This window comes from Nicotiana sylvestris, chromosome 9 (genome assembly GCF_000393655.2).
Source record: "Nicotiana sylvestris chromosome 9, ASM39365v2, whole genome shotgun sequence".
Taxonomy (NCBI): domain Eukaryota; kingdom Viridiplantae; phylum Streptophyta; class Magnoliopsida; order Solanales; family Solanaceae; genus Nicotiana; species Nicotiana sylvestris.
This window is the reverse complement of record NC_091065.1, coordinates 138,823,437-138,848,278: the sequence shown is the minus strand read 5'-3', so window position 1 is coordinate 138,848,278 and position 24,842 is coordinate 138,823,437. Positions and strand designations below refer to the sequence as shown.

The 24,842-nt window shown below is 37.3% G+C and overlaps 1 protein-coding gene across 4 annotated transcripts; it reads left to right on the top strand.

The window, feature by feature from the left end:
* The first annotated feature begins 2,874 nt into the window (after window positions 1-2,874).
* On the top strand, window positions 2,875-24,780 carry LOC104226924 (uncharacterized). Of its 4 annotated transcripts, none has more exons than XM_009779026.2 (7): window positions 2,875-3,119; window positions 8,034-8,141; window positions 8,885-9,313; window positions 9,395-9,636; window positions 9,716-9,918; window positions 11,740-11,833; window positions 12,119-13,456. In XM_009779026.2, the coding sequence occupies exons 3-7, from the start codon at window positions 9,109-9,111 to the stop codon at window positions 12,338-12,340; spliced, it is 966 nt and encodes a 321-aa protein (XP_009777328.1). In that variant the 5' UTR covers window positions 2,875-3,119; window positions 8,034-8,141; window positions 8,885-9,108; the 3' UTR covers window positions 12,341-13,456. The 4 variants fall into 4 exon arrangements, with proteins under 4 accessions (XP_009777328.1, XP_070011998.1, XP_009777330.1 ...); XM_070155897.1 differs by lacking the exon at window positions 12,119-13,456 and adding an exon at window positions 24,643-24,780 and having other exon boundaries at window positions 2,877-3,119; XM_009779028.2 differs by lacking the exon at window positions 12,119-13,456 and adding an exon at window positions 14,144-14,459 and having other exon boundaries at window positions 2,877-3,119.
* The last annotated feature ends 62 nt before the right edge of the window (window positions 24,781-24,842 follow it).

Genomic DNA, 24,842 nt, shown 5'->3' with positions numbered 1-24,842 from the left:
CTTTTTCCTTATGCAAATAAAAAAAGTATTTCTGATCCTTGAATATGGCATGAGTTGTTGCACTATTAATAACACAAATATCTTCATGATTTGTCTTTGATCCAAACATAATTTGAGAATTATCCATATTCTTCAAAATGACATAAATAAAATATATTATAGTAAACATCATTATTAATGCATAACTTTTATTTATGTACAATAATTACATAATCATATTATCTATTACAAACAACAATAATTAAAATATTTACATTTTTACAGATTCACCACCGATTACATGACTTGTTTCTCCTTTTGGGAGTGCAAAGTAATCAGCTACATCTAAATGCATGAAGTCTAAATTATCTTAAGAAATAAAATTTGCTTCAACATTTTTCTCTGTCTTCTTTAGGAAGGCTTGATAAAGCTCAACCAAGTGTTTTGGCGTACGACAGGTACGTGACCAGTGCCCTTTTCCTCCACATCTATAGCATGCATTTGGTGCTTGCACCACTTCATGTTTTTGTTTCTTCCTTTTCCATTGCTGGTGGCAAGGAGGGTTCTTTGGTGCATTATTATTACCATGATTAGAGTTTCTTCCCCGACCATGACTGGGGCCACGACCTCTTCCACGTCTAGCTTGGTGGAAGTTCGTCTCATTCACTTCAGGAATGGACAAGAACCAGTAGGTCGGCTTTCATAGTTTTTCATTAATAACCTATTATGTTGCTCGGCTATTAGAAGATGTGAGATAAGTTCAGAATACTTTTTAAATCTCATCTCTTGATATTGCTGCTACAGGAGCATATTCGAGGCGTGAAAAGTGGTGAAAGTTTTTTCCAACATAACATGATCAGTAATATTATCATCACACAATTTCAATTGGGAAATAATTCTAAACATAGCAGAATTATACTCACTTATAGATTTAAAATCTTGTAGCCTTAGATGAGTCCTATCATAACGTGTCTATGGAAGAACGACCATCTTCAGGTGGTCATATCTATCTTTCAAATTATTCCACAGTATGACTAGATTTTTAACAATAAGATATTCCATTTTCAGGCCCTTATCAAGGTGATGACGTAGGAATATCATTGCTTTGGCATGGTCTTGGTTTGATTCCTGATTTTTATCCTTGATGGTGTCTGCCAGACCTATCGCATCAAGATGAATTTCAACATCAAGCACCCAAGACATGTAGCATTTGCTCGATATATCCAAGGCTACAAATTCAAGTTTAGAAAGATTTGACATTATATAGAAACAGAAAGTTCGTACCTCAGATAATTTCAAAGTATTTGCTCGAGATGGTAGAGTCTCGTGCTGATAACGTATTATAAAATAAAGACTGTAAAGTAAAGACAAGTATATAGAGAAAGTGATATATTATTCGAATTCAAACTGATGTACATAATGAACTGAAATCTCCTCTATTTATAGAAGAAAGGAAGCTGATGTGTAAGCTGCTACTCCAAGCTACTGTGTAAGCTGCTACTGCAAGCTACTGTGTAAGCTGCTACTATACCAGATATGGATAATCTTCTACTGAGAGTAATATTTATCCATAACGGAGTACTGAATGTTTATCCATAACAGAGTATCGAAAGGATAAGCTTATTATATCCGGTATGGATAATCTTCTATCGAGGATAATGTTTATTTATAACCGGGTACTGAAGTGATAAGATTCTTGAGGAGACTTATTTCCAATAGAGTATTAAATATATAAACATATTTACGGCGGAGTCCCATGTGGATAAGCTTTTTCAGGAAGCTTATTTATAACAGAATACTAAATGAACATCCATAATATCATATATTTATAACAATTATTATTATTATTATTAATTATTATTATTATTAATGTAAATATTACTACTAGTTAGAAGCGGGAATACTTTAGAAGCTATTTATTATTAATGTAAATATTTATAACAATTTAAACCCCTTCTCTGAATATTTCTTTGCGAAAAGCAAGCTTTCTAGAAGCTAACCGAACAAAATACTTTACCTTGTACGGAGCTTTGCACTTTCAAATATTCTTTCATAGTTATTTGGAGCTTATCTTACTTGTGGAGCCAAAATTTATGTAGTAGTTTTTGAATGTAAATTTGCCACTTTGTTATCTTTGGTGCAATTAACTGTCGGATGATATGCTTGGAAAAACTAAATGATTCTTATGCTCCTCTACGAGAGGAAAATCCATGAAAAGTAGAAGCCATTGTTAAAGGAATATAAATAATTTGAATGGACAATTTACTGTCAATGTCCAAGTTTTATGCAATAATGATTCTAGAATTGGATTGACTTTATTTGAACGTTTTTATAGGATTGTTGATAAATATTTGTTGAAATTTCGAAGGCAAATTGACCCATCCTTTCCTTCTCAATAATTTTGTCTTTACTTTTAACATATCTTGGCTTGAAAATGTTGTCACTTGCCGTTGCTGACGTCGTTTTGTTTGCAATATTGCAGAAAACATGGACAACACAGTTCACTTTGTGTAACTTACTAGAATGTACATTTATATTTTTGTTAGCCGGTAAAATATATTGGTGTTGTAACTGATGTAAATAGTGGGTTGAAAGACTGACAGTAATATGACCTCCTTTTTTGGCTTGAATTTGTTTTCTTCACTGAATCGAAAGAAATTTATCGCCATCCAAAGGATAATTCAAAGGGATTACTACACACTTAGTCCCAGAGACCATAATGTTTAACAAATCAACTCAAATATCTCAATACATAATTGATTAGAATGCAAGTTGTTCTATGTAGAAAGTAATTTATTTTCTTTATAAATTAATATAAGATACTACTTTAATCAAGTTTGGGCCCGGGCTCAGCACGGGCCATTCCCACTAGTAATAAGTAAAGAATCCATCTATCTCCCCCCTCCCACAAAACTCACAGTGTCGACACATCCAAATCTCTTTTCATTGGCTAACCCTAAATTCCCAAGTACCAAAATGGATTGCTAACCCAAAGTCCCAAATCCCCAAAATCCATTTGTTTTACTCGAAGGAGATGAAGAACAGAGGAATAATTTAAAGGCAGGGATTACAGGTGAGAAAAATATTTCAATCGCGAGAAATTTCGACCCAAAAGGCAATATGTGCGAAATCAACTTCAGGTAATTTTCTTTTCTAATTTGGGTATTTTCTTCTTTAATCGTTCTTTTTTTCTTTAAGCTTTATGGTGTGAGCAGTGTATATGATTTCTGGCTTTTTGTTGACGTTTTGAACCCAAATTATTTGGGTTTAAGTTTCATTTGGGTATGGCTAACGTGGGTCAAAATTTCTTTTGGTAAATATTGTGAGTTCTTCTCTGAACTAAATTTCTTTGGAAAGTTACGTTAAATTTCCTGTTGCATGAGCTATTAAGTTTGGGTCTAAGTTTGTTTTTATAGCTATGGCAGAATTATTTTCTTCAGTCTGCTATCCGATTGTAGTTTAATCTTGGCCATTGCTGATTTGATTTGTTGGGATGAAATTGGGGAGCAAATAAATCGAAACAGTAGAATTCAAAGAGAGGTCTATTTGTGAGTGTTTATTAGAAGCTGTAAATTTGGATATAAAATAGAGCCCTTTGAGGTTCTGTGGCTATAGGCAACAATTATTTTTAGTAATAAATCTTGGATTTCGATCCGAATAAAGAGCAGTTTGCCAATTGAGTTGTAGTTTGTAGAACTGTAGAATTATTTCCTTCCATGTCTGCTATTGTTGAGCTGTAGCTTGTAGAACTGTAGAAATCATTGAACTATAGAATTCTATGGCAAAATTAAGTAAATTGCTTTTTCCCAAGTCTAGTTTTCTCGAAACTAAATAGTAGTAGAATTGTTGAACAGCAGAACCTTTCTCGGGTGGTATCGATACTAATAGATAATTAAAAAATCGTTCACGGCTTATTCTGATTTTCTCTTTTATCATTTGTGGGGGAGGAACACAGGGGCATTTATGTGTAAACAAAAGGAGCTGAAGCATACTTCTGTTAGATGCATATCATATCTGGATATAAAAGACTTAATAATACCATTTGAGTCGAACATAGTAAGCACAATGATTTATCCCACAGTGGCAGTCATTTTCAATCTGCGGATGGAAATCTTAAAATTTTTGTGATCCAATTCTAATACTAATTCTTCTTTTAGAAGAAAAAGAAAAACACAACCCTTAGGTATGACCAATAGGTATGAACTGAAGTATCAGATGTAAGCATGATTCTAAGGGATAGATTCTGGAAACAATAAACATGTAAGCATCTGATCAAATACAAATGATGAACTAAAGTATCAGATAACAGGATGTTCTAAGTGACTAACAAAGACATAAAGTACGTGACAAAGCAAAATATTAGTTTTTCAGCTTTCAGAGAGGAGAGAGAATGAAGTTTAATTCAGAAAGAAACACTGAAGCTCTCTATTCATTTTGGACTTTTGATGAGTTAATTTTGTTTGTTGACTCCTGGAAGTACTATGCCTAGGGCATTAGTTGTACTAAACCTTTATAATTAAAGTTGATCCTTTGTTGAATGTTAAATTAATATGAACCTTGGTTTATTTTGGTTAATTTTGGTGATTTACTTTTGTCGTATAGGATTTTAATGGATTGTGCATATAAAAGTAGGATGATTCGCCTAAGATGGACGGATGAGTATATCCGTGGAGTGAATGATTTTCTTGATAAGGCATTTGAACGAGCTTCCCAAGGAAATGAAATATTATGCTCTTCCAAAAAATGTATTAATCGCTATTGGCATTATAGAAATGTGGTGGAGGATCACTTAGTTGTTAATGTCTTTGTTGATGGTTACACCAAATGGGTTTTCCATGGGGAAGGATTTTCCTGTAGAAATACACCTCATCAACGCAATGAGGTTGAAGGTTATAACATGCGTATTGATATTGATGGATTACTTCATGATACATTTAGAAATGTAAAAGGTGAGCCAGAGCAGGAAGAAGGGATGGGAGAAGCTTTATTTGAAGATGCTAAGAGATTTTTTAAATTATTAGAGGAAGGAAAACAAGAATTGTATCCGGGGTGTGAAAACTTCACTAAATTGAGTTTCACCATCCGGTTGTACTTGTTGAAATCGTTGCATGGATAGAGTAATGTGGCCTATTCAGACATGTTGGAGTTGTCAAAAGACTCATTTCCCTTTGCCCAACTGCCAGAGTCTTTCAACAAGGCTAGAAACATGATAAAAGATTTAGGTCTTCATTATGAAAAACTTCATGCATACCCTAATGATTGCATGCTATTTTTGAATGACAATATAAAGGCCGATAATTGCTCCGTTTGTAGGTTTTCCAGATGGAAAAGTGTTGGTAATGCCTTGACTAATAAAAGCTTTAAAATCCCTGCAAAGGTTTTAATGTAATTTCCCTTAAAACCTAGGCTTCAGAGGATTTTCATGTGTCTCGAAACAGCCGTTGCAATGAGATGGTATGCTAATGAATGACCCAGTAATGGGAATATGAGGCATCTTGCTGATAGAGAAGCTTGGAAGGATTTTGATTCTCTACACCTAGACTTCTCTAGAGACCCACGTAATGTTAGGTTGGGTCTTTCAAGTGATGGTTTCAACCTATTCCGAACCTTGAGCATTTCTCATAACACGCGGCCTATTATGTTAATGAACTATAATTTATCACCATGGATTTGCATGAAGCCAGAATATATCATGTTGTCAATGATCAAAGTCCATCATCTCCGGGAAATGATATAGATATGTACTTACAACCACTTATGGCAGAATTGAAGGAACTATAGGAAACTGAAATAGAAACATATGATGCTGAAACAAACCAAACATTCTGAATGTGTGCAGTCTTATTATGGACAGTTGGTGATTTTCCAGCATTAGCAATGCTTTTAGGATGTAGCATAAAGGGGATATTGGCACGCCCCACTTGTAATTATGACACATACTCTCAACAGTCATAAGATGTGTTACTTGGGTCATCGAATATTTTTGCCTCTTGATCATCCATCGCGGAAAGATAAAGTCATTTGATGGTAGTGAGGAGCATAAACCTGCACCTACTCCTTTGACGGGTGCAGAAGTATTTGAAGAGCTGCTTGAATTCAACAATATCTTTGGTAAGGGCAAAAAAAGACCTCGAGGTAACAAGGGTCACGGGAAAAAAGATCTATTGTTTTTTGAATTGTCATATTGGGCGCATAATAAGTTGAGGCACAATCTTGATGTGATGCACATTGAGAAAAACATATGTGACAGTTTATTTGGGACTTTATTGGAAATAGATAAAAAGTCAAAGGATCATATAAATTCTCGCTATGACTTACAAGGAATGGGGATACGAAAGGTGTTACAACCAAGAGAAGATGATGATGGAAGTGTAAGTTTGGCTAAATCTTGTTTCCACATGAAGGAAAATGAGAAAAGTTTATTTTGTACCGTTATAAAAAATGCCAAATTACCAAAAGGGTGTGCTTCGAATATTTCAAACCGCGTACACGTTAAGGAGATGAAAATATTAGGGTAAAGAGTAACGATGCTCATTTTATAATGCATTACTTGCTCCAGGTTTTTGTTAGAAAGGTTTTGCCCAAGAATGTCTCATTGGCCTTGATTAGGTTGGGCAATTTCTTTAGAGCCATATGTAGTAAGGTCATAAGGTGAAGTGATCTTGAAAAAATGCAGTATGAAATTGTTGAAATAACATGTGGGCTTGAAAAGATTTTTCATGCAATATTTTTCGACATAGTGCCACATTTGGCTATTCATTTGGTGAACGAAATTAAGCTTGGAGGTCCGGCTCATCTTCGTTGGATGTATTCCATTGAGAGGAACTTATGTAAGTACAAAGCATTTGTTCGTAATTGATCTTGTCCAGAAGCATCAATAGCAGAGGGGTTTTTGTCTAAAAAGTGCTTGCGTTTTTGTTCACGATACCTCCATGATGGAGTGAAGACAAGATTCAGTACATACCCAACTACGGAGGATGAGTGCCTTCAAAATTTGTCACCTATATTTCCTATGATAGGCCATCCAATTGGAAGCAAGAAGAAAAAGAATACTTTTCTCATGTACCTACAATTATGTTTTGAAGCACATCGGTATGCTCTGTTCAATACTGGAGATGAACAAGTGGAAAAGGCAAGGCATCATAATCGGGAGTTCAACAATTGGTTTGCAGTGAAAATTAAAAATATTGAAGTGCCCGATTATTTAAGATGGCTAGCTAAACAGCCTAATACGATCGCCAAAAGATATGCTGCATATTTCATTAATAGATACCGATTTCATACCATCGAGCGAGATTCCCGATGCAAGACTCAGAATAGTGGAGTGACTTTATCGGCAACAACCGATAGCTTTGGTAGCTGTAGGGACCAACATTTCATCGATGGTGAGGTTATCTATTATGGAGCTATTCAGAATATCATTGAGATTGATTATTGTGGTTGTTTTAGCATTTAACTATTTAGATGTGATTGGTTTCGTAATGAAATAGATGAATATGAGTTAACACGTGTGTACTTTAAGAAATTATGTAGTATAGATGATCCTTTTGTATTGGCATCACAAGTTTATCAAGTTTTTTATGTGGAGAATCCAGTTGAGAAAGATTTTTATTATGCAAGGAATGGAGTCCCTGTTGATTTGTTATGATTTAGAGAAAGAGAATTGCCCCAATATTGAAGACGCATTTTGGAGGGAGCCTAATGATGACATTGGTTCCTTAAGTGGATTAGTTGATGTTGACGTTGGATGGTCAAGAGATGATGTACCCGTTGATGTTGTTGATATTCCATCTAATGCACAACATTCACATGATACAATTATAGAAACATCGGAAGAGGAGGATGAGTTTGATGATACTTATTGGGACTGGATGGAATCGGATGATTAAAGAAAAACTTCTGAAATTCTTTTAAATATATTTTGTTTTGAGTGAGTTGTAATATGTTTTTATGAATATTTTATAATTACTCTTGTTTATATCTTTTTAATAATATTTTATTTGTTTTTCCTTTAGCATTTTACTGACATGCACTGACATGCTTCAATTTTGCAGGATTTGAGATCTTGTGATATTTTTGCAGTTGTTGATGAGGTTAATATACATCTTACTAAGTAATTGTTGATTACAACCAGTCGAGGCTTGAATTGGTAGAGAATTGAGGTATTGATAATGCTTTCTCCTAACCAGTAAAACTATAGAATAAGTTTTATAACATTTGTCATGTTAAATTCTTGTCGTTCTTTTACTCTCTGTTAATACATTATGTCTTTCTTTTAGTTTGCATATCAAAAACCTGCTAATGATTTAGTTTGCCATTTGATATGTTAGGCAGCAGCCTTGAACAAATGAAATTCTTGGTGAAATGAAGTAGCAGAATTTGTAGTGATTTTTGAATCCTTTTGATAGTTAGGTAGAGGCCTGGAAAATATGAAATTCTTGCTGTATTAAAGTAGCAGAACTTGTAATTTAAAACTTTTTTCATAGAAGTGTGCAAAGCATTATAGAGTGGTGAGTCATTTGGAGTGAATACTCTGTACAATTTGGAAAAAAAAACAATTTTTACTTCTCTGAACATTGGAGGAGAAAAACTAGAAATTAGTCCAGATTCTTTACTTCTCCAGTAATTGACTCACTGTTTGTCGCTTAAGGAAGCTATAGTCCAGATTCTTTTTAACATCCAAAACACCTTCCATTGCCTTGACCACCATTGACATTGAAGGCCTCTTCGTGTAGTCACCTTGTAAACACCAGGAAGCAATCTCCTTGTTTGGTATAGCAAGCATTTACTTTCTGGAAATTTACTTTCTATTTAGTATAGTTCTGTTAATGTATATATATATATATTTGGTCTTCCTGTTAAAGCTTTACTAACCTGTCTTTTACGCATTTTTTAAACTTGACAGGAATTTAAATAGTCATGAATCAGGAAGAGCACTCAAGTAAAAAATAAAAAAGTTAAAAACTGCATTGCTCACTTACATCTTTGCGAAACCAAAAGGTTTCGTCATTGAAAACAAAAAGAATTGTTCAAGGTTCAGGGTCATATGACAAGCATCAGCTAAATCTAGTTGGCAAACAGCTTCCACAATTAGGAGCTCAAGTGCAAGAACAGTTGTTGCAACTGCCTATGCGTTCTACTTCTCCTTCAACACAAACAATACACGAGGAAGTACAACAACTGCCACCACACTCTACCTCTCTTGCATCACAAGCAGTGTGTGAAAATCTGCAGCAACTGCCATTGGATTCTACCACTCGTACTTCACAAACGATACAGGAACAATTTGAGGATTCTATCAATCATGAAACAAATGAACAACTCGAGGAACAAGGCAAGAATATAAAGATTTCAATCGTCAAATCAACTAACAATTGTGACTTTTGGTGATTATCCTTGCTTTATATTATTGCAGGTCCTTCTTCCGAAAAAAAAAGAAAAAGAGGCAAAACTCAGATGTCAGGCGTGCATGGAAGGAAAGAACGTAAACAAGTTGTGTTAAATGAGACGAATCAACCCATAGGTCATACTGACGAAGTTGTAAAAGAGTTGGGTAGCTTCCTCGGCACATTGGCAAGGAATGCAACATTTTGTCCTCTTAATGTGTTTAATTGGAGGAAACTTGAAACAAAAGAAGATATGTGGAAATATGTCAAGGTTTGAAGTAGGCAATATTCAATAGGCGTGGATGATATTTCATATTTTTTACACTAACCTAACTGCACCCAATTTGTAGGAAAAATATGACATTCCTGAAGTCGCAGAAGTATGGGGTTTTAAATCAATTCAGAATGCTTGGAGAAAGTATAAGAATAAGTTAATGAAAGAATATTTTGAAGCCTATGAAAATGACGAGCTTCGAATGGAGAAAAGGCCGATTGATGTTCCGGAGTCTCAATTTAGGGAACTTATAAATATTGGAACTCTGATTCCTACAAGGTAAAACTGAATATCTTTCGATGATTCGCAGAAAATGTCTGATTTTCATTTAATTATAAATCATCTTATTAGGGAAAATCTATTTGACTTTGCAATAATAAAGTATTCCTCATGTTTATTTCTATATGAGTGCTGCTGAATGTTAGTTAACAATGCTACACTTAAAGTGCCAGCGCTACATAAAAGCTTTTCAATTTACAATTTCATTCATTGTCAATCTGTTTGTCACAACGGTGTTCGCAAAGTCATTTTACTGTAGTGAAATATCCAATAGCATTGGCCTAGAAAATGCAGGTCAATAACTTCAGGAAAAGTATGGTGGAGGAGTGTTCCCCATCCTTTATATCTGGGCTATTGGATTGTTGTTTGTTCAAATCCCTTTTGCCCTGATCCCCCTTCTTTGTCTTGTTCAAATCCCTAAAGGTATGTTCTTATCTTCAAAAGTTCTGCGCAAGTGAACTGCTTTCACAGGTCATCATAGGTCTATTTCTTATTCTTTTCGCCTTGAATTTGGAGTTTATCCCCAAAAATGTGAAACATCATTTCATAAAAGTCATCATTTTTATAACAGGTGGGGATCAGTAACTTATATTATAACTGTTTGTGAGGGATATTCTTAAAAGGTAACGAGTATTATTTATTAAGTTTTAGTGTCAATGGGGATTCTAATCTAGATACCGGGACAATGATTGAAATTAGAGGTGGCCTCTTTTTCTACTCCCACTCTTTTTTGAAATGATGCAATTTTCTCACAGTTTATATGAAATCCAAATACTCTTTGACCTCGACTGGATCTGCTGGTACATTTTGTTAATTGTGTGGCCTTCTTCTTTCTGTTATCTGTGTCTCCTGTGTTTTCGCTGAATTTATAGTGTATCAACAAAGTGTAGTACGATGTGGGATTTGTCTGATTCACGTCATTTTAGATTTGTACTTGTCTGGGAAGAAGAAATCTCCTGCATTTTGTCCTGTCTTGATCACTTGATTCTATTGAACGAATAAATTCAAAGAACCTGCTATAGGCGTAGTTATGTAGATTGGCAATCCTTGCCTATTCATTTTATCAGCTTTCAGAGGTAAAATATTAATCTTTGTCGGGGATTATCATACTCTCACATGTTTCATGAGACATATAGTCCATCAGGGCTTTGCATTGTCTCTTAGAATGGATATTTTGTTAGGGGGGGATATAGTTTCACTGTGATCCCTGTTAACATTGGTTGCTGATTAGTTTCATAAAGCTCAAATTCAATGTCCTCATGTTTTTCACCTTGAGATGATAACTGTGAGAAAGTCATAGTTGCCTTGAGTTAGAAGTAGGAAGAATCAAGAGCTCTTTTAATTAGTGATGCTAGCATACTTATTAGAATGTACTAGACATAGTAAGAAGTCATTGTGGTAGTACATATGAACTTGAGTTAGAAAAGCTTGCGTATAAGCATGTTTTGTGTAACTTTATGGCAGAAGGTGTCTTGGGTATCAAATTAAAGTATGCTTCATAGATACAACCCATCCCCTTCCCCAAGAAAGATGAAGAAAAACAGAAAAATAGGGAGCTCCTCACCCTCTTTGAACAGAAAGAGCTCTGAAGAGCATAGACAACAGTTAAAATTTATCACCAGTCTGCTACACCAATCCAAGTACTTTTAAGTTATAAGTGCAACTAATTGTATAAAACGTATATTTGAATAAGATAGAATGCTAATATTGATGTCTATACTACAAAGAAAGTAACTCTAGCATCATAATCTTAATTTGGTTAACTGCCAGCTTATTGACTTGGTCCATTCGCTAAAATTTCATCGACTCATTTGTTTGCAGAAATTGTCCAAAACCAAAAACCAATATGAAGAATCACAGAAAGTTGAGATATCCACACACTGCTGGCATAACAAGTTTTGCTCTAATCCGCGAGGTTTGATATTTTTCTGTCATTGATCTTTTAAATATGAACTTGCTAACTTCAATCTAAAATAATTTTTATACAACTTTTTATGTAACCAGAAAAAAAAAAAAAAAGTAAACTTCCGAAGCTCTATCAAGTAAGGACATCTTTGTGGCTACAAGAAAAAGAAAACTTGATCGAGTATTTAAGGCCTCGTATGCGGATACACTTAATAAAATTGTACGAAGTTTCTAATTTAAAGTTTGTTGATATCATTTAACTGTTCTTAATTATTGACTCAATTTGATCCTGTAGGCTGAAATGGAAAGAGTACAATCAACGCAAGAAAGTGAATATGGCAGTCAATCAGTTGACGCATTTGCATCAGTTATGGGACCTGAGCATCCAGGTCGCCTAAGATTGTATGGACGTGGGGTTACCAAGACTGTCTTAAAAAGAAAAATGGGAGATTTTGGACCCTTTTTAAGTTCTACTGATGAGATGATGCAGCAAAAATGGAAAAAATGGAAGAAATGATGCAGCAAAGAATGCATGAAAAGTTCAACACAAAAAAATGCTATGGAACTAGAAGTTGCAGTTAACGTCATTTCACAACTTAAGCGTCTGAATTCAGGATTACGGGTTGATCCTAACATGCTAGTTAGTAAGCTGAAATGGAAATAGTACAATCAACACAAGAAAGTGAATATGACAGTCAATTAGTTGACGCATTTGCATCAGTTGTGGGACCTGAGCATCCAGGTCACCTAAGATTGTATGGACGTGGGGTTACTAAGACTGCCTTAAAAAGAAAAGTGGGAGATTTTGGACCCTTTTTAAGTTCTATTGATGAGATAATGCAGCAAAAATGGAGGAAATGGAATAAAGGATGTATCAAAGAATATAGGAAAAGTTCAACACACAAAAAGATGCTATGGAACTAGAAGTTGCAGTTAACGTAGGCGACTTGGATGCTCAGATCCCATAACTGATGCAAAATGCGCCAACTGATTGACTGCCATATTCATATTTTTGTGTTGATTGTACGCTTTCCATTTCAACTTACTAACTAGCATGTTAGGATCAACCCGTAATCCTGGATTCAGACGCTTAAGTTGTGAAATGACGTTAACTGCAACTTTTAGTTCCATAGCATCTTTTTGTGCGTTGAACTTTTGCTGTATCCTGTCCTCCATTTTTGCTGCATCATCTCATCAGTAGAACTTAAAAAGGGTCCAAAATCTCCCACTTTTCTTTTTAAGGCAGTCTTGGTAACCCCATGTCCATACAATCTTAGGCGATCCGGATGCTCAAGTCCCATAACTGATGCAAATGCGTCAACTGATTGACTGCCATATTCACTTTCTTGTGTTGATTGTACTTTCTTGTGTTGATTGTACTCTCCTTCTTCTACCACTGCTTTCTCTCAACTCACTATTTTTCTTAGAGGGAAGTTAGTAAGCTGTTGAAGTTTGATTAGTCTACTCATTTTTTATTCTGCTTTTGGCCCTTTGTCGCATTGTAATTCTGTGGTTGACTTTTCTACTTTATTACTATGATGAATATCCTTTTTCTATTGCTTTGCGGGATCTCGTTGTTGTATAATTTTTTAATAAAGTGGTGCAGCAGATCGAGTGTTGCGTTCTTGAGTTTCGTGCTCTTCCTCTTATCTTGCTTGTTAATAATTATGAGATGCCATGTGAGGTTTTTTTTTTTTTGTTAAAAAACTATTAGTGCTCCATGTGGCCTTATTTCATTTCCACTTGGGCTTCCTTTAAAATAATTTGATTTCTGATTTGGAAACTGGGTTTGTCAAGTGTACACTCTTTGAGGTTTTCTGTACTATGAGGGTGGGGTTAATTGGACGAGATGTTGGTAAATAATTATATCTGGATATTCTTGGAGAATAATTGATATGAAAGAATTAATGAATTTGCTGCTACGTGATGAATATTGCTGCTTGGAAAGTAACTGTCAGCGTAATACAGAAACTGGGGTGTTCTAGGTGCTTTTCCTTTGATTTTTTGTTGAACATTGTCAGCGCAATATAGAAATTGGCAGATCTATATTTATTTTGGTGATTTTTCTCCTTGTTTCCAGAATATGCTTAGACTTATTTATTCAGTTTTTTCGTCTTTCTTCAGTTGCTTTTAGTGGTTGTGGCTGAATGCATAAATTTAGAAGTCTGGTTTAATGATTTGGATTTGCTATTGAACTTTGGCTTCTTCATTTGTATAAACTTGTTTCTTTTCAAAATGCTTTATGCTTGAGTTTTTCATGGACCATACCCACTTCTAAAAAACCAACCCTTGAAGGCAACTTTATCTATCTCCTTTGTAGGTGGAGCAAATGGAGATGGAGACTGTCACGACCTAATTTCTCCTATAGGTCGTGATGGCGCCTAACGCTATCGCTACGCAAGCCAACAGTGAATTAACCACATGATTGTTGAATTTTAATATTTATAAAATAGTTGTTTTTAAATTAGTGCATAAATATGAAGTAAAAATTAAACAAGGTGAGAGATACTAATTTTTAAGAGCAATAGAGATAAGTAAAATAACCCAAAACCTCCATGTGTCTACTAGCATAAATCTCCAAGACCTGGTGTCACAAGTGTATGAGCTACTAGTAGAATATACAAAAGAATACTACACTACCGTCTGAAGTGAAATAGATAGAAAATAAAAGCAAAAGAAAGACTTCGGCTGCTGTAGAACGGGCTCGGAAAATAGCTCACTGTTAAGTCTCGTAGTCATCAAGGATGTGCGCCGGACTAATATCCAGATGCAGTTGCCTCAGATCCTGCACGATTAGTGTAAAAGTGTAGCGTGAGTACATAAATAACATGTACCTAGTAAGTATCTACTCTAACCTCGAAAAAGTAGTGATGAGGGGTTGACTTCGACACTTACTATGTGCTAACAATAAAAATACCGAAATTATAATTAAGCATGGGCTATACAAATACCACTGAAAACTCAATAACATGAAATAAATAGTCCATTCTTTCACTAATAGTAAATCTCAATTAATTTCTAGCATTTAACAAATTAATCTCTCAAGCCAATGAAAAAATATCGATTATAATTAGGCTTCAAGATTTACTACGCACGAATTATGTCGAGGTCGTACGACCCGATCCAATATACAAATATATATTATGCATTGTTGAGTGTCGAACAATACGAACCATAGATGCATTTATTCTATTACTGAGGCGTTCGGCCCGTTCCACAAGAAGGGAAAATGCTTTATAAACAACCGATTCAAAGACTATTAAGAGGCTAATATTCAAGAAAACATCAATTCTCATTAACGATCAAGTAACCCTTCCAAAACTCAAGTAAATGAAATTTGACCCTTTACACTCCCTTTATAATGTTTCGATATGATTTAAGCATTTAAATTAGCAAGTAGGGTGCAAATATCGCAAGTATCACATGATTTGGGTCTTAAATTACTCGGACATAAACATAATTAGTAGCTATATACGGACTCTCATCACCTCGTACGTACGTAGCCCCCACAAATAGAAGCACATACTAAATTAATTTACCTATGAGGTTAATTCCCTCTTACAAGGTTAGAAAAGAGACATACCTCGTCTCAAGTTTACTTCCCGGTCCAAAATTGTGCTTTGAACCTTCAATTCGATGTCAAACAACTCGAAACTAGTCAAATGCTATATAAAATAGTCAGTACATGTTCAAAAGTTCATATCCTAACTACTAAAGTGATTACCCAACCCCAATCGGAGAATTCCTAAAATTTACCCCCGGGTCCACGTGCCCAGATTACGAAAATTTTCGAAGAAAGTTGTTACCCATAACCTCATAAACTCAAGTATATGATTTTTACCCCATTCCATAGTCATTTTTGTGGTTAAATTCCATTTTTAACAAAACCATAGGTTTTACTCAAAAATCCCATAAATCCCAACATTTTCCATGTTAAATCTACTTATGATTCGCGTATTTAGCTAAAGAATCAATAGGGATCACTTAACTCTTGATGTTGATGGAACCTCTCTAAAAAATGCTCTCAAAATCGTCCAAGACCAAGTGGGAAATGAGGGAAATAAAGTTAAGTCTCGCATTAAAAGCAGGTGTCGCAAATGCGATAAAATCTTCACAAATGTAAAGCTGAGTCCCCTACTGTCAAGGTCGTAAATACGACCAAATATTCGCAAATGCGAAGGCAAGCTGGTCGCAAAAGCGACTGAAAATCTTGCAGATACAAGTCCTGCCTTGGCTAGGCTTCTTCGCAATTGCGAAGCCTTTCTCGCAAATGCGAGGTTCGCAAATGCGAACCAAATTCTCGCATTTGCGATACCTGAGACACTAGCAAAGAAAAACCAGAAAACTGAAGTCTTCTCATCCATCCGAACACATCTGAAACTCACCCGAGCCCTTAGGGCTCCACACCAAATATCCATACAAATCTAAAAACATCATACGAACTCGCTTGCGTGATCGAATCACCGAAATAATATCTAAAATCATGAATCGGACGCCAAAACGCATGGATTAACTCATGAAACTCAAAACTTTTAAAAACACATCCGCATGTCCGATTCCTATCAAATCACGTCCGATTGACCTCAAATTTTACACACAAGTCCTAAATGACATTAATGACCTACTCCAACTTCCGGAATCGGAATCCGAACCCAATATAAAAAAGTCCACCCTCAGTCAAACTTTCCAAAAACCTTTCAATCTCCAACTTTCGCCAAATGACCCCGAAACGACGTACAGACCTCTAATCTACATCCGGACGCGCTCCTAAGTCTAGAATCACCATACAGAGCTATTCCCAGGATCCCATACGGACATCTATAATGTAAAAATCCACTGCAACCCAAACTTATAAAATTTACCAAAATGCCAACTTTCACTATTAGCCATCGAAACGCTCCCGGGTCATCCAAAACCCGTTCCAAGCATATGCCCAAGTCCGAAATCACCATATGAACCTATTGGAACCGTCAAATCCCGATTCTGAGGTTGTTTACTCAAAATGTTGGCCGAAGTCAAACTTAGCCTTTTAAAGCCAACTTAAGGAACCAAGTGATCCAATTTCAACCCGAACTCTTTCAAATCCCGAACTAACCATTCCGACAAGTTATAAAACAGTAAAAGTACGTACGGGGAGTCTTATTTAGGGGAACAAGGTTCTAGAAAGTAAAACGATCGGGCTGGTCGTTACATCCTCCAGCTCTTAAACAAACGTTCGTCCACGAACGTGTCTAGAGTCTTACCTGGAGTGCTGAATAAGTGTGGATATCTATTCCGCATGTCCTCCTCGGTCTCCCAAGTCGCCTCCTCGACTGGTTGGCCTCTCCATTGAACTTTTACCGCATAAATCTTCTTGGATCTCAACTGTCTATCCTGCCTATCAACAATGGCAACTAACTCCTCCTTTAACCCATGCTCTCATCTAGCTGAACCGTGCTGAAGTCCAACACATGTGACAAGTCGGCATGATAGCTCCGGAGCATAGATACGTGGAAAACCGGATGAACTCCTGATAGACTGGGAGGCAAAGCAAGCTCATAAGTAACCTCCCCAACTCGTCTCAATACTTCAAATGTGCCTTTAAATCTTGGGCTCAACTTGCCATTCTTCTCGAACCTCATGATCCCCTTCATCGGCGAGACCTTCAAGAGAACCTTTTTGCCCACCATAAATGTTAAATCACGCGTCTTCTGATCCGCGTAACTCTTCTGTCTGGACTGTGCTGTACGAAGTCGCTCTTGAATTAAATTTACCTTCTCCAAAGCATCCTTAACCAAATCAGTACCATATAACTTGGTCTCGCTAGGCTCAAACTATCCGATGGGAGAACGACATCACCAACCATATAAAGCCTCAAACGGAGCCATCTCGATGCTGGACTGGTAATTGTTATTGTAAGAAAACTCGGCCAAAGGCAAGAATCGATCCAACTGCCCTCCAAAGTCAATCACATATGCTCTGAGCATATCCTCCAAAAATATGAATTATCCGCTCCGATTGCCCGTCGGTCTGTGGATGAAAGGTTGTGCTGAGCTCTACACGGGTCCCTAACTCACTATGTACTGCCCTGCAGAAATACGAAGTAAACTGAGGGCCTCTATTTGATATGATGGAAACAGACATACCATGCGACCGAACTATCTCCTGAATATAAATATGGGCCAACCTCTCTGAAGTATACATAATCATAACCGGAATGAAGTGTGCCGACTTGGCCAACCTATCGACAATGACCCAAACTTCATCAAACTTCTGCAAGGTCCGCAACAACCCAACTACGAAGTACATAATAATGCGCTCCCACTTCCACTCAGGTATAGTCATCTGTTGGAGTAGGCCACCTGACCTCTGGTGCTCGTACTTAACCTGCTGGCAATTTAAACACCTCGCAACATACTCAAGTATGTCCTTCTTCATCCGCCGCCACCAATAATGTTGCCTCAGGTCGGGATACATATTCGTAGCACCTAGATGAATGGAATACCGAGAACTGTGTGCTTTCTCTAGAATCCAATTCCTCAAGCCTTCGACATTAGGAACGCATAGGCGACCATGGAGTCGCAGAATACCATCCTCACCGATAGTAACCTCCTTGGCACCACCCTGTAGTACCGTCTCCCTGAGAACCAACAAGTGCAGATCATCAAACTGTCGCCTTGATCTGATCCAATAGTGAAGATTGGGCAACGACGCATGCAAGAACTCGACTAGGCTCTGAAATATCCAACCTCACAAGTCTGTTAGCCAAGGACTGAATGTCCAAAGCTAATGGCCTCTCCTCTGCTGAAATAAATGCCAAGCTACCCATACTCTCCGCCTTCCTGCTCAAGGCATCCGCAACTACATTTGCCTTACCCGGATGATAAAGAATGGTAATATCATAATCCTTCAGTAACTCAAGCCACCTGCGCTGCCTCAAATTGAGATCCCTCTACTTGAACAAATGCTGCAAGCTGCGATGATCCGTGTAAACCCCACTGGACACCCCATAAACATAATTCCTCTAGATCTTAAGAGCATGAACAATCACGACTAACTCTAAATCATGCATAGGGTAATTCTTATCATCGATCTACAGCTGACGTGAAACACATGCAATAACGCGCCCCTCCTACATCAACACACAACCTAAACCGATGCGTGAAGCGTCGCAATACACAGTATACATCCCCGAATGGGAAGACATACTAGAACAGATGCCGTAGTCAGTTGTCTTGAGCTTCTGGAAGCCCGCCTCACAATCATTGTACCAACGAAACAAAGCACCCTTCTAGGTCAATTTGGTCAAAGGTGTTGCAATAGTTGAGAAGCCCTCCACAAACCGGCGATAATAACCTGCTAACCCCAAGAAGCTCCTGATCTCAGTCGCCGTAGTAGGACGAGGCCAACTCTGAACTGCCTCAATCTTCTTGCGATCCACCTTAATACCCTCGCTTGATACAACATGTCCCAAGAATGCTACAGAATCTAGCCAAAACTCACACTTGGAGAACTTAGCATATAACTTCTGTTCCCGCAAGGCCTGCAGCACCACACCCAAATGTTGCTCGTGTTCCTCCATGCTACGCGAGTAGATCAAAATGTCATCAATGAAGACAATGATGAACGTATCAATATATGGCCTGAACACCCTGTTAATCAAATCAATAAACGTCGCTGGGGTGTTAGTCAGACCGAAGGACATCACTAGAAACTCATAATGGTCATATCTAGTCTGGAAAGCAGTCTTTGGAACAACTGAATCCCGAATCTTCAACTGATGGTACCTCGATCTCAAGTCGATCTTAGAGAACACCCTGACACCCTGCAATTGGTCAAACAAATCATCAATCCAAGGTAGCGGGTACTTGTTCTTAATGGTAACTTTTTTCAATTGGCGGTAATCAATGCACATCCACATAGTTCTATCTTTCTTCTTCACAAATAACACTGGTGCACCCCAAGGTGATACACTTGGTCTGGCGAACCCCTTTTCTAGCAACTCCTCAAGTTGTTCCGTCAACTCTTTCGGAAGCCATGCGGTACAGTGAGATAGATATAGGACGGGTACCTGGAGCCAAGTCAATACAAAAATTGATATCACGATCTGGTGGCATACCTAGATGATTAGAAGGAAACACATAAGAGAACTTCCGGACTACAGGCACTAACTCATTTGCCAGAGTCTTTACAATAGTGTCCCGGACATAAGCTAGATAAGCCAAATAACCCTTCTTGACCATCTATCGAGCCTTTATAAAAGAGATGATCCGACTAGGTGTGCTGACAGAAAAACCCTTCCCCTCCAATCTAGGCAACTCTGGCATCGCCAAGGTAGCAATCTTGGCATGGCAATCGAGGATGGCATGACACGGAGATAACCAGTACATGCCCAGGATAACCTCAAAGTCGGTCCTATCAAGTAACAGAAGATCCGTTCTAGTCTCATAACCACATAATGTAACAATGCAGGACCGATAGACCCAATCCACAACAATAGAATCGCCCACCAGAGTGGACACATAAACAGGAGTACCCAAGGACTCACAAGGAACATCCAGGAAATGAGCAAACAAAGATGACACATATGAATAAGTGGACTTTGGATCAAATAATACCTAAGCATCCCTATCGCAGACAGAAATAATACTTGTGATCATGACATCTGAGGCCAGTACATCTGGTCTGGCCGGAAAAAGTATAGAATCTAGCTGGAGCGCCACCTGGCTGACCTCCACATGCCTGGCCTCCAACTTTAGGACGACCCTTACCCACCTGCCTTCCGCCTTTGGGCGGCTGGACGGCTGGTGCGGCTACTGGTGCTGTAATCATAGGCTGAGAACCCTGCTGCACTGCCTTTCACCGAAGCTTTTGGGGCAGAACCTCCGCACGTGGCTAAAGTCCCCGCACTCGAAACAACCTCTCGATACGAAGGACTGCTGACCTGAAGTCTGACCCTGATGGCCTGAATGCCCACTAGTGGAACCCTGAATAACTGGTGGGCAGTAGGAACTCTCTGGCACGACGCTCAAATAAGGTCGAACTGTAGCACCCTAAGGAGGCGGTGATGCTGGATATGTGGGCCTGCTAGGTTAACCTCTTCCCCCAGATGGAGCACCACTAAACCCTCTAAAATAACAAAATCACTTATCCCGCAACATCTGCTCTCGGCCCCGCTGACGATAACCCTCAATCCTCTGAGATATCTCCACAACCAACTAGTAAGAAGTCCCCATCTCAACCTCTCAGGCTATAGTGCCTGAATACCAGAGTGCAACCCCGCAACAAACCTCCGTACCCTCTCCACCTCAATAGGAAGTATCATAAGTGCATGGCGAGACAACTTAGAGAATCTCGCCTCATAATGGGTCACTGACCCTGCTGGAACTGCTCAAACTGAAACCCCGACTCTTCCCTCTAGGAGGGTGGAATATGCCTATCCAAGAAAAAGCGTGTAAACTGATTGCAAGTTAAGGGAGGAGAATCATGCTTTGAACCCTCAATTCGGTGCCAAATGACTCAAAACTAGTCAAAGGTTATATAAAATAGTCAATACATGTTCAAAAGTTCATATCCCAAGTGATTACCCAACCCCAATTGGAGAATTCATAAAATTCACCCCGGGCCCATGTGCCCGGATTCCAGAAATTTTTGAAGAAAGTTATTACCCATAAACTCATGAACTCAAATATATGATTTTTACCCAATTCCATAATCATTTTCGTGGTTATATCCCATTTTTAACGAAACCCTAGGTTTTACTCAAAAATCCCATAAATCCCAACATTTTCCATGTTAAATCTACTTATGATTCGAGTATTTAACTAAAGAATCAGTAGGGATCACTTACCTTTTGATGTTGATAGAATCTCTCCAAAAAATGCTCTCAAAATTGTAAGCACGTGATTTTTGCCCTATATGAGAATTACTCCCAAAAATTCAAAAATAAAATAATTTTGCTTGGTGTGCAATTTTTGTGATATTTTATGATATTTTGAATAATTATTTGTATGTTTGTCTATGCATGTTTATTTGTTAAATTATTAAAAAATCAAAAATATGTCGCATTTCGCATGTAGGATTTAATTATACAATTGTTAGTAACTAAGTTTGTTTCACAAAAAAATAAAAATTACAAAAATAGGCATCGTTTGCATTTTTAGCATTTAAGGTCCAAATATACAATTTTATGCTTAATTATTACTTAATTGCGCGTTAATTGTTATTGAGAGTTAATATGCGCTTTTATAACTTAATTTAGTTCTTAAATAATAGTTTAAGTATTTTTATAATTTAGTTTTAGAAAAATAAAAGAAGAAAAGAGAGCGAAAATATAAAGAAAGTCGGAATTGGGCCTCTTCTTCGATTTCAAGCCTCAGGCCCAAAAAATGGCCCAATCTTCCCAAACGACCCAGTCCATTTCGAACTAGGTCGACCCAGTCCATAACCCAACATCCTATCATTTTTCATTTTTACCAAACAAAATAAAACAAAAAAAAGAAGAAGAAAAAACCCTAAAAAAAGACCTAAGTCATCCGCCCCCCCCCCCACTTTTGCTTCTTCTTCTCCAAGTTTCTCCAAAGCTTATCCATGGCTTCCCCCTTAAGCTCCAGCAGCTTCGTCTCCTTCGACACAAGCGCACACACCACCAAGAAGCCCATCTTCTCCATGTCAAGCTCAAAAGGCTCGTCCATGGCTGCGTCTTCGTCGTCGACCCATCGCCATGGCCATAACGCCATGTTTGTTGCTTCTTCTTGCTGCCTCTACGTCGTCCATGGCTTCCCGAACTGCTGCTCCATTTTTTTTCCATAACTGTTGAACGCAATAGCAGTAGACGACCAGCTGCTTCCTCCGTCGTAGTTGTCGTTGCTGCTGCTCGAACTTGCTTCAACTGTGCACGGCTGCTGTCCCTTCTCCTCCGAGTTGCTGCTTCTCCGCCATGGATGAGCACGCACAGGTGCGTCGACCAGCTCTACTGTGAAACGATGCTTCTTCTCCCCGTCGTCCTCCTCGACGGACTGCTGCTGCCATGGTTGTCGTTGCTGCTGCTATCACTGCTTGGACGCCACTGCTGGGTCGCCGCTGCTGGGTCGTCGCCGCTGCTGCCTCGTCGCGGCAGTTGCTTCAGCTGCCCCCGACGCTGCCGCGCTGCCGCCTCACCTCCGTCCTCTTCACTTCGGCCTCGCGTACACGGATGAGTTTTGGTCGATGTCGTCGTCGTTGGTTGGTCGTTGTTCGTCGTTTCAATCCGGTTGGTAGATTTTGAATTTTATTTTTTGTCCGTACCTTGTTTTGATATTCTCGAATCTAAAAACGGCAAATGTTTGTTTTGTTCATGTCTATGGTTAGATATTTGATTTTTTGTTTTGTTCATGTTCATATGTTTTGTTAAGTTAATTTTCAGATTTCAAATGGAAATTTAATTAGTGATTTTTCATGTTTATTTCATGTTTGTTTTGTTGTTTAGGTAAAAGTTGTTAGTCTAATGTTGGTGAGATACAAATTGAAGTTTAATTTATTGTTTCTTCAATTTGTTTCATGTGTTTATGTATTTTTAGAAATTGTTAATATTGTTAAGTTCAAGTTTAAGTTCATAATTGTTTCTTCGTCGATCTTGTTATTTGTCTAAAAAAGAATTTAGTTGTGTTGAAGGAAATATATTGATTTAATCGTTTGAATCCGTCATGCTTGTTGTTTAATATAGATTTCATTCATGTTCATACTTTGTTTGTTTGATCTTGAATCCGAAATTTGTGTAGCTTGATTTTCTTGTTTACCATTTATGATTATTTCTTGAAATTGTCTCATAATCTTGTTTAAAGTTTAATATAGAAATTGTTTGTTGTAATGTTGTTAGAGCTAATCTTAAGTTCAATATTATTGAATTTAGAATTCTAAATATACTTGTTTGATTGTTGTTGTTGTTGAATCCGAAAATAGGTTTGTTGTTGCTAAAAATATTGTTCAAACAAATTTTAGTTGTTCTTTGTTGTTCAATTTTTGTTCATGTGATATTGTTGTTATGATGTTCATCCGTGTTCATATTGTTGTTTGAATTTAGGTAAAAATTGGTCATATTGGCTATATTTTGGTTGAGTGTGATTAATTGATGTGTTATAGCTGATGGGGTAGTTTGGTAATTTGCAGTACGTTCAGGGGTAGTTTGGTAATTTCAGTAAGGTCGGAGGGGTAGTTTAGGAATTGTACATTTTGTAATTTTTTATGTAAAGCATGGGGGACAAAATGAAATGGGGTGGGTTGTGATATAATTGTTTAATATAAAGGGGGGACAAGACAAAATTTAGTGGGGAGAATCTTGTATTTGTTTATGTTAGGCATGAGGGACAAAATATAATGGGGTGGTGTGATATGTTTATTTAATGTAATGGGGATGAGTGGAAAGATAATGGGTTTGGTAGAGAAAAAGTATTGATTTTAATTGATTGAAAGATTTATGGGATGAGTTATATAGAGGAAGTCTTGAAAAAGAAAAGAATACACAGATACGAGAAGACAGACAGAAGAGAAAAAACAAGAGAGAGAAACAAATCTGAAAATAAGAGAGAGAAAAGGGCTGAACATTTAAGAGAGAGAAAATTCCGAAAAATATTTAAACTTTCAAAAATAAAAAAAAACTAAAAAAAAATCTGCTGCTTTCTTTCATTGTTTGAAATCAGAATTAATTGTTGTTTCATCAAAGCTTGAAGCTTTTATTTTGTTTTGGGATTACTACTCCACCAGTCTGTTACTGGGTTGTTACTGTTGCTGGGCTGTTGCTGTGTTGTACTGTTATTACTGCTGCTGATTCTCATCTTCATTTTCTTTTGCTTCCAATATCAGGTACACAACTGTAATTTTGGCCTTTTGTAAGCTGAAAGTGAAGAATGGAAGTTTAGATTTTTAATTTAGTTTTTTCTATTAATTGCATTTAGATTATTCATGTATTATTATTCTGTAAATCACTGTCATTTGACATAACTAGGCATGTTATAGCGATATATTAAATAACGCCTTAACCGGATTATTAGGAAATATATTTA

Excerpts from the sequence above, each read along its gene's own strand:
- LOC104226924 (XM_009779026.2), top strand. The coding sequence starts at position 9,109 with ATGCGTTCTACTTCTCCTTCAACACAAACAATACACGAGGAAGTACAA. Across the intron at positions 9,314-9,394 it reads TGAACAACTCGAGGAACAAG|GTCCTTCTTCCGAAAAAAAA; the intron begins GCAAGAATATAA and ends ATATTATTGCAG. Across the intron at positions 9,919-11,739 it reads GGAACTCTGATTCCTACAAG|AAATTGTCCAAAACCAAAAA; the intron begins GTAAAACTGAAT and ends ATTTGTTTGCAG.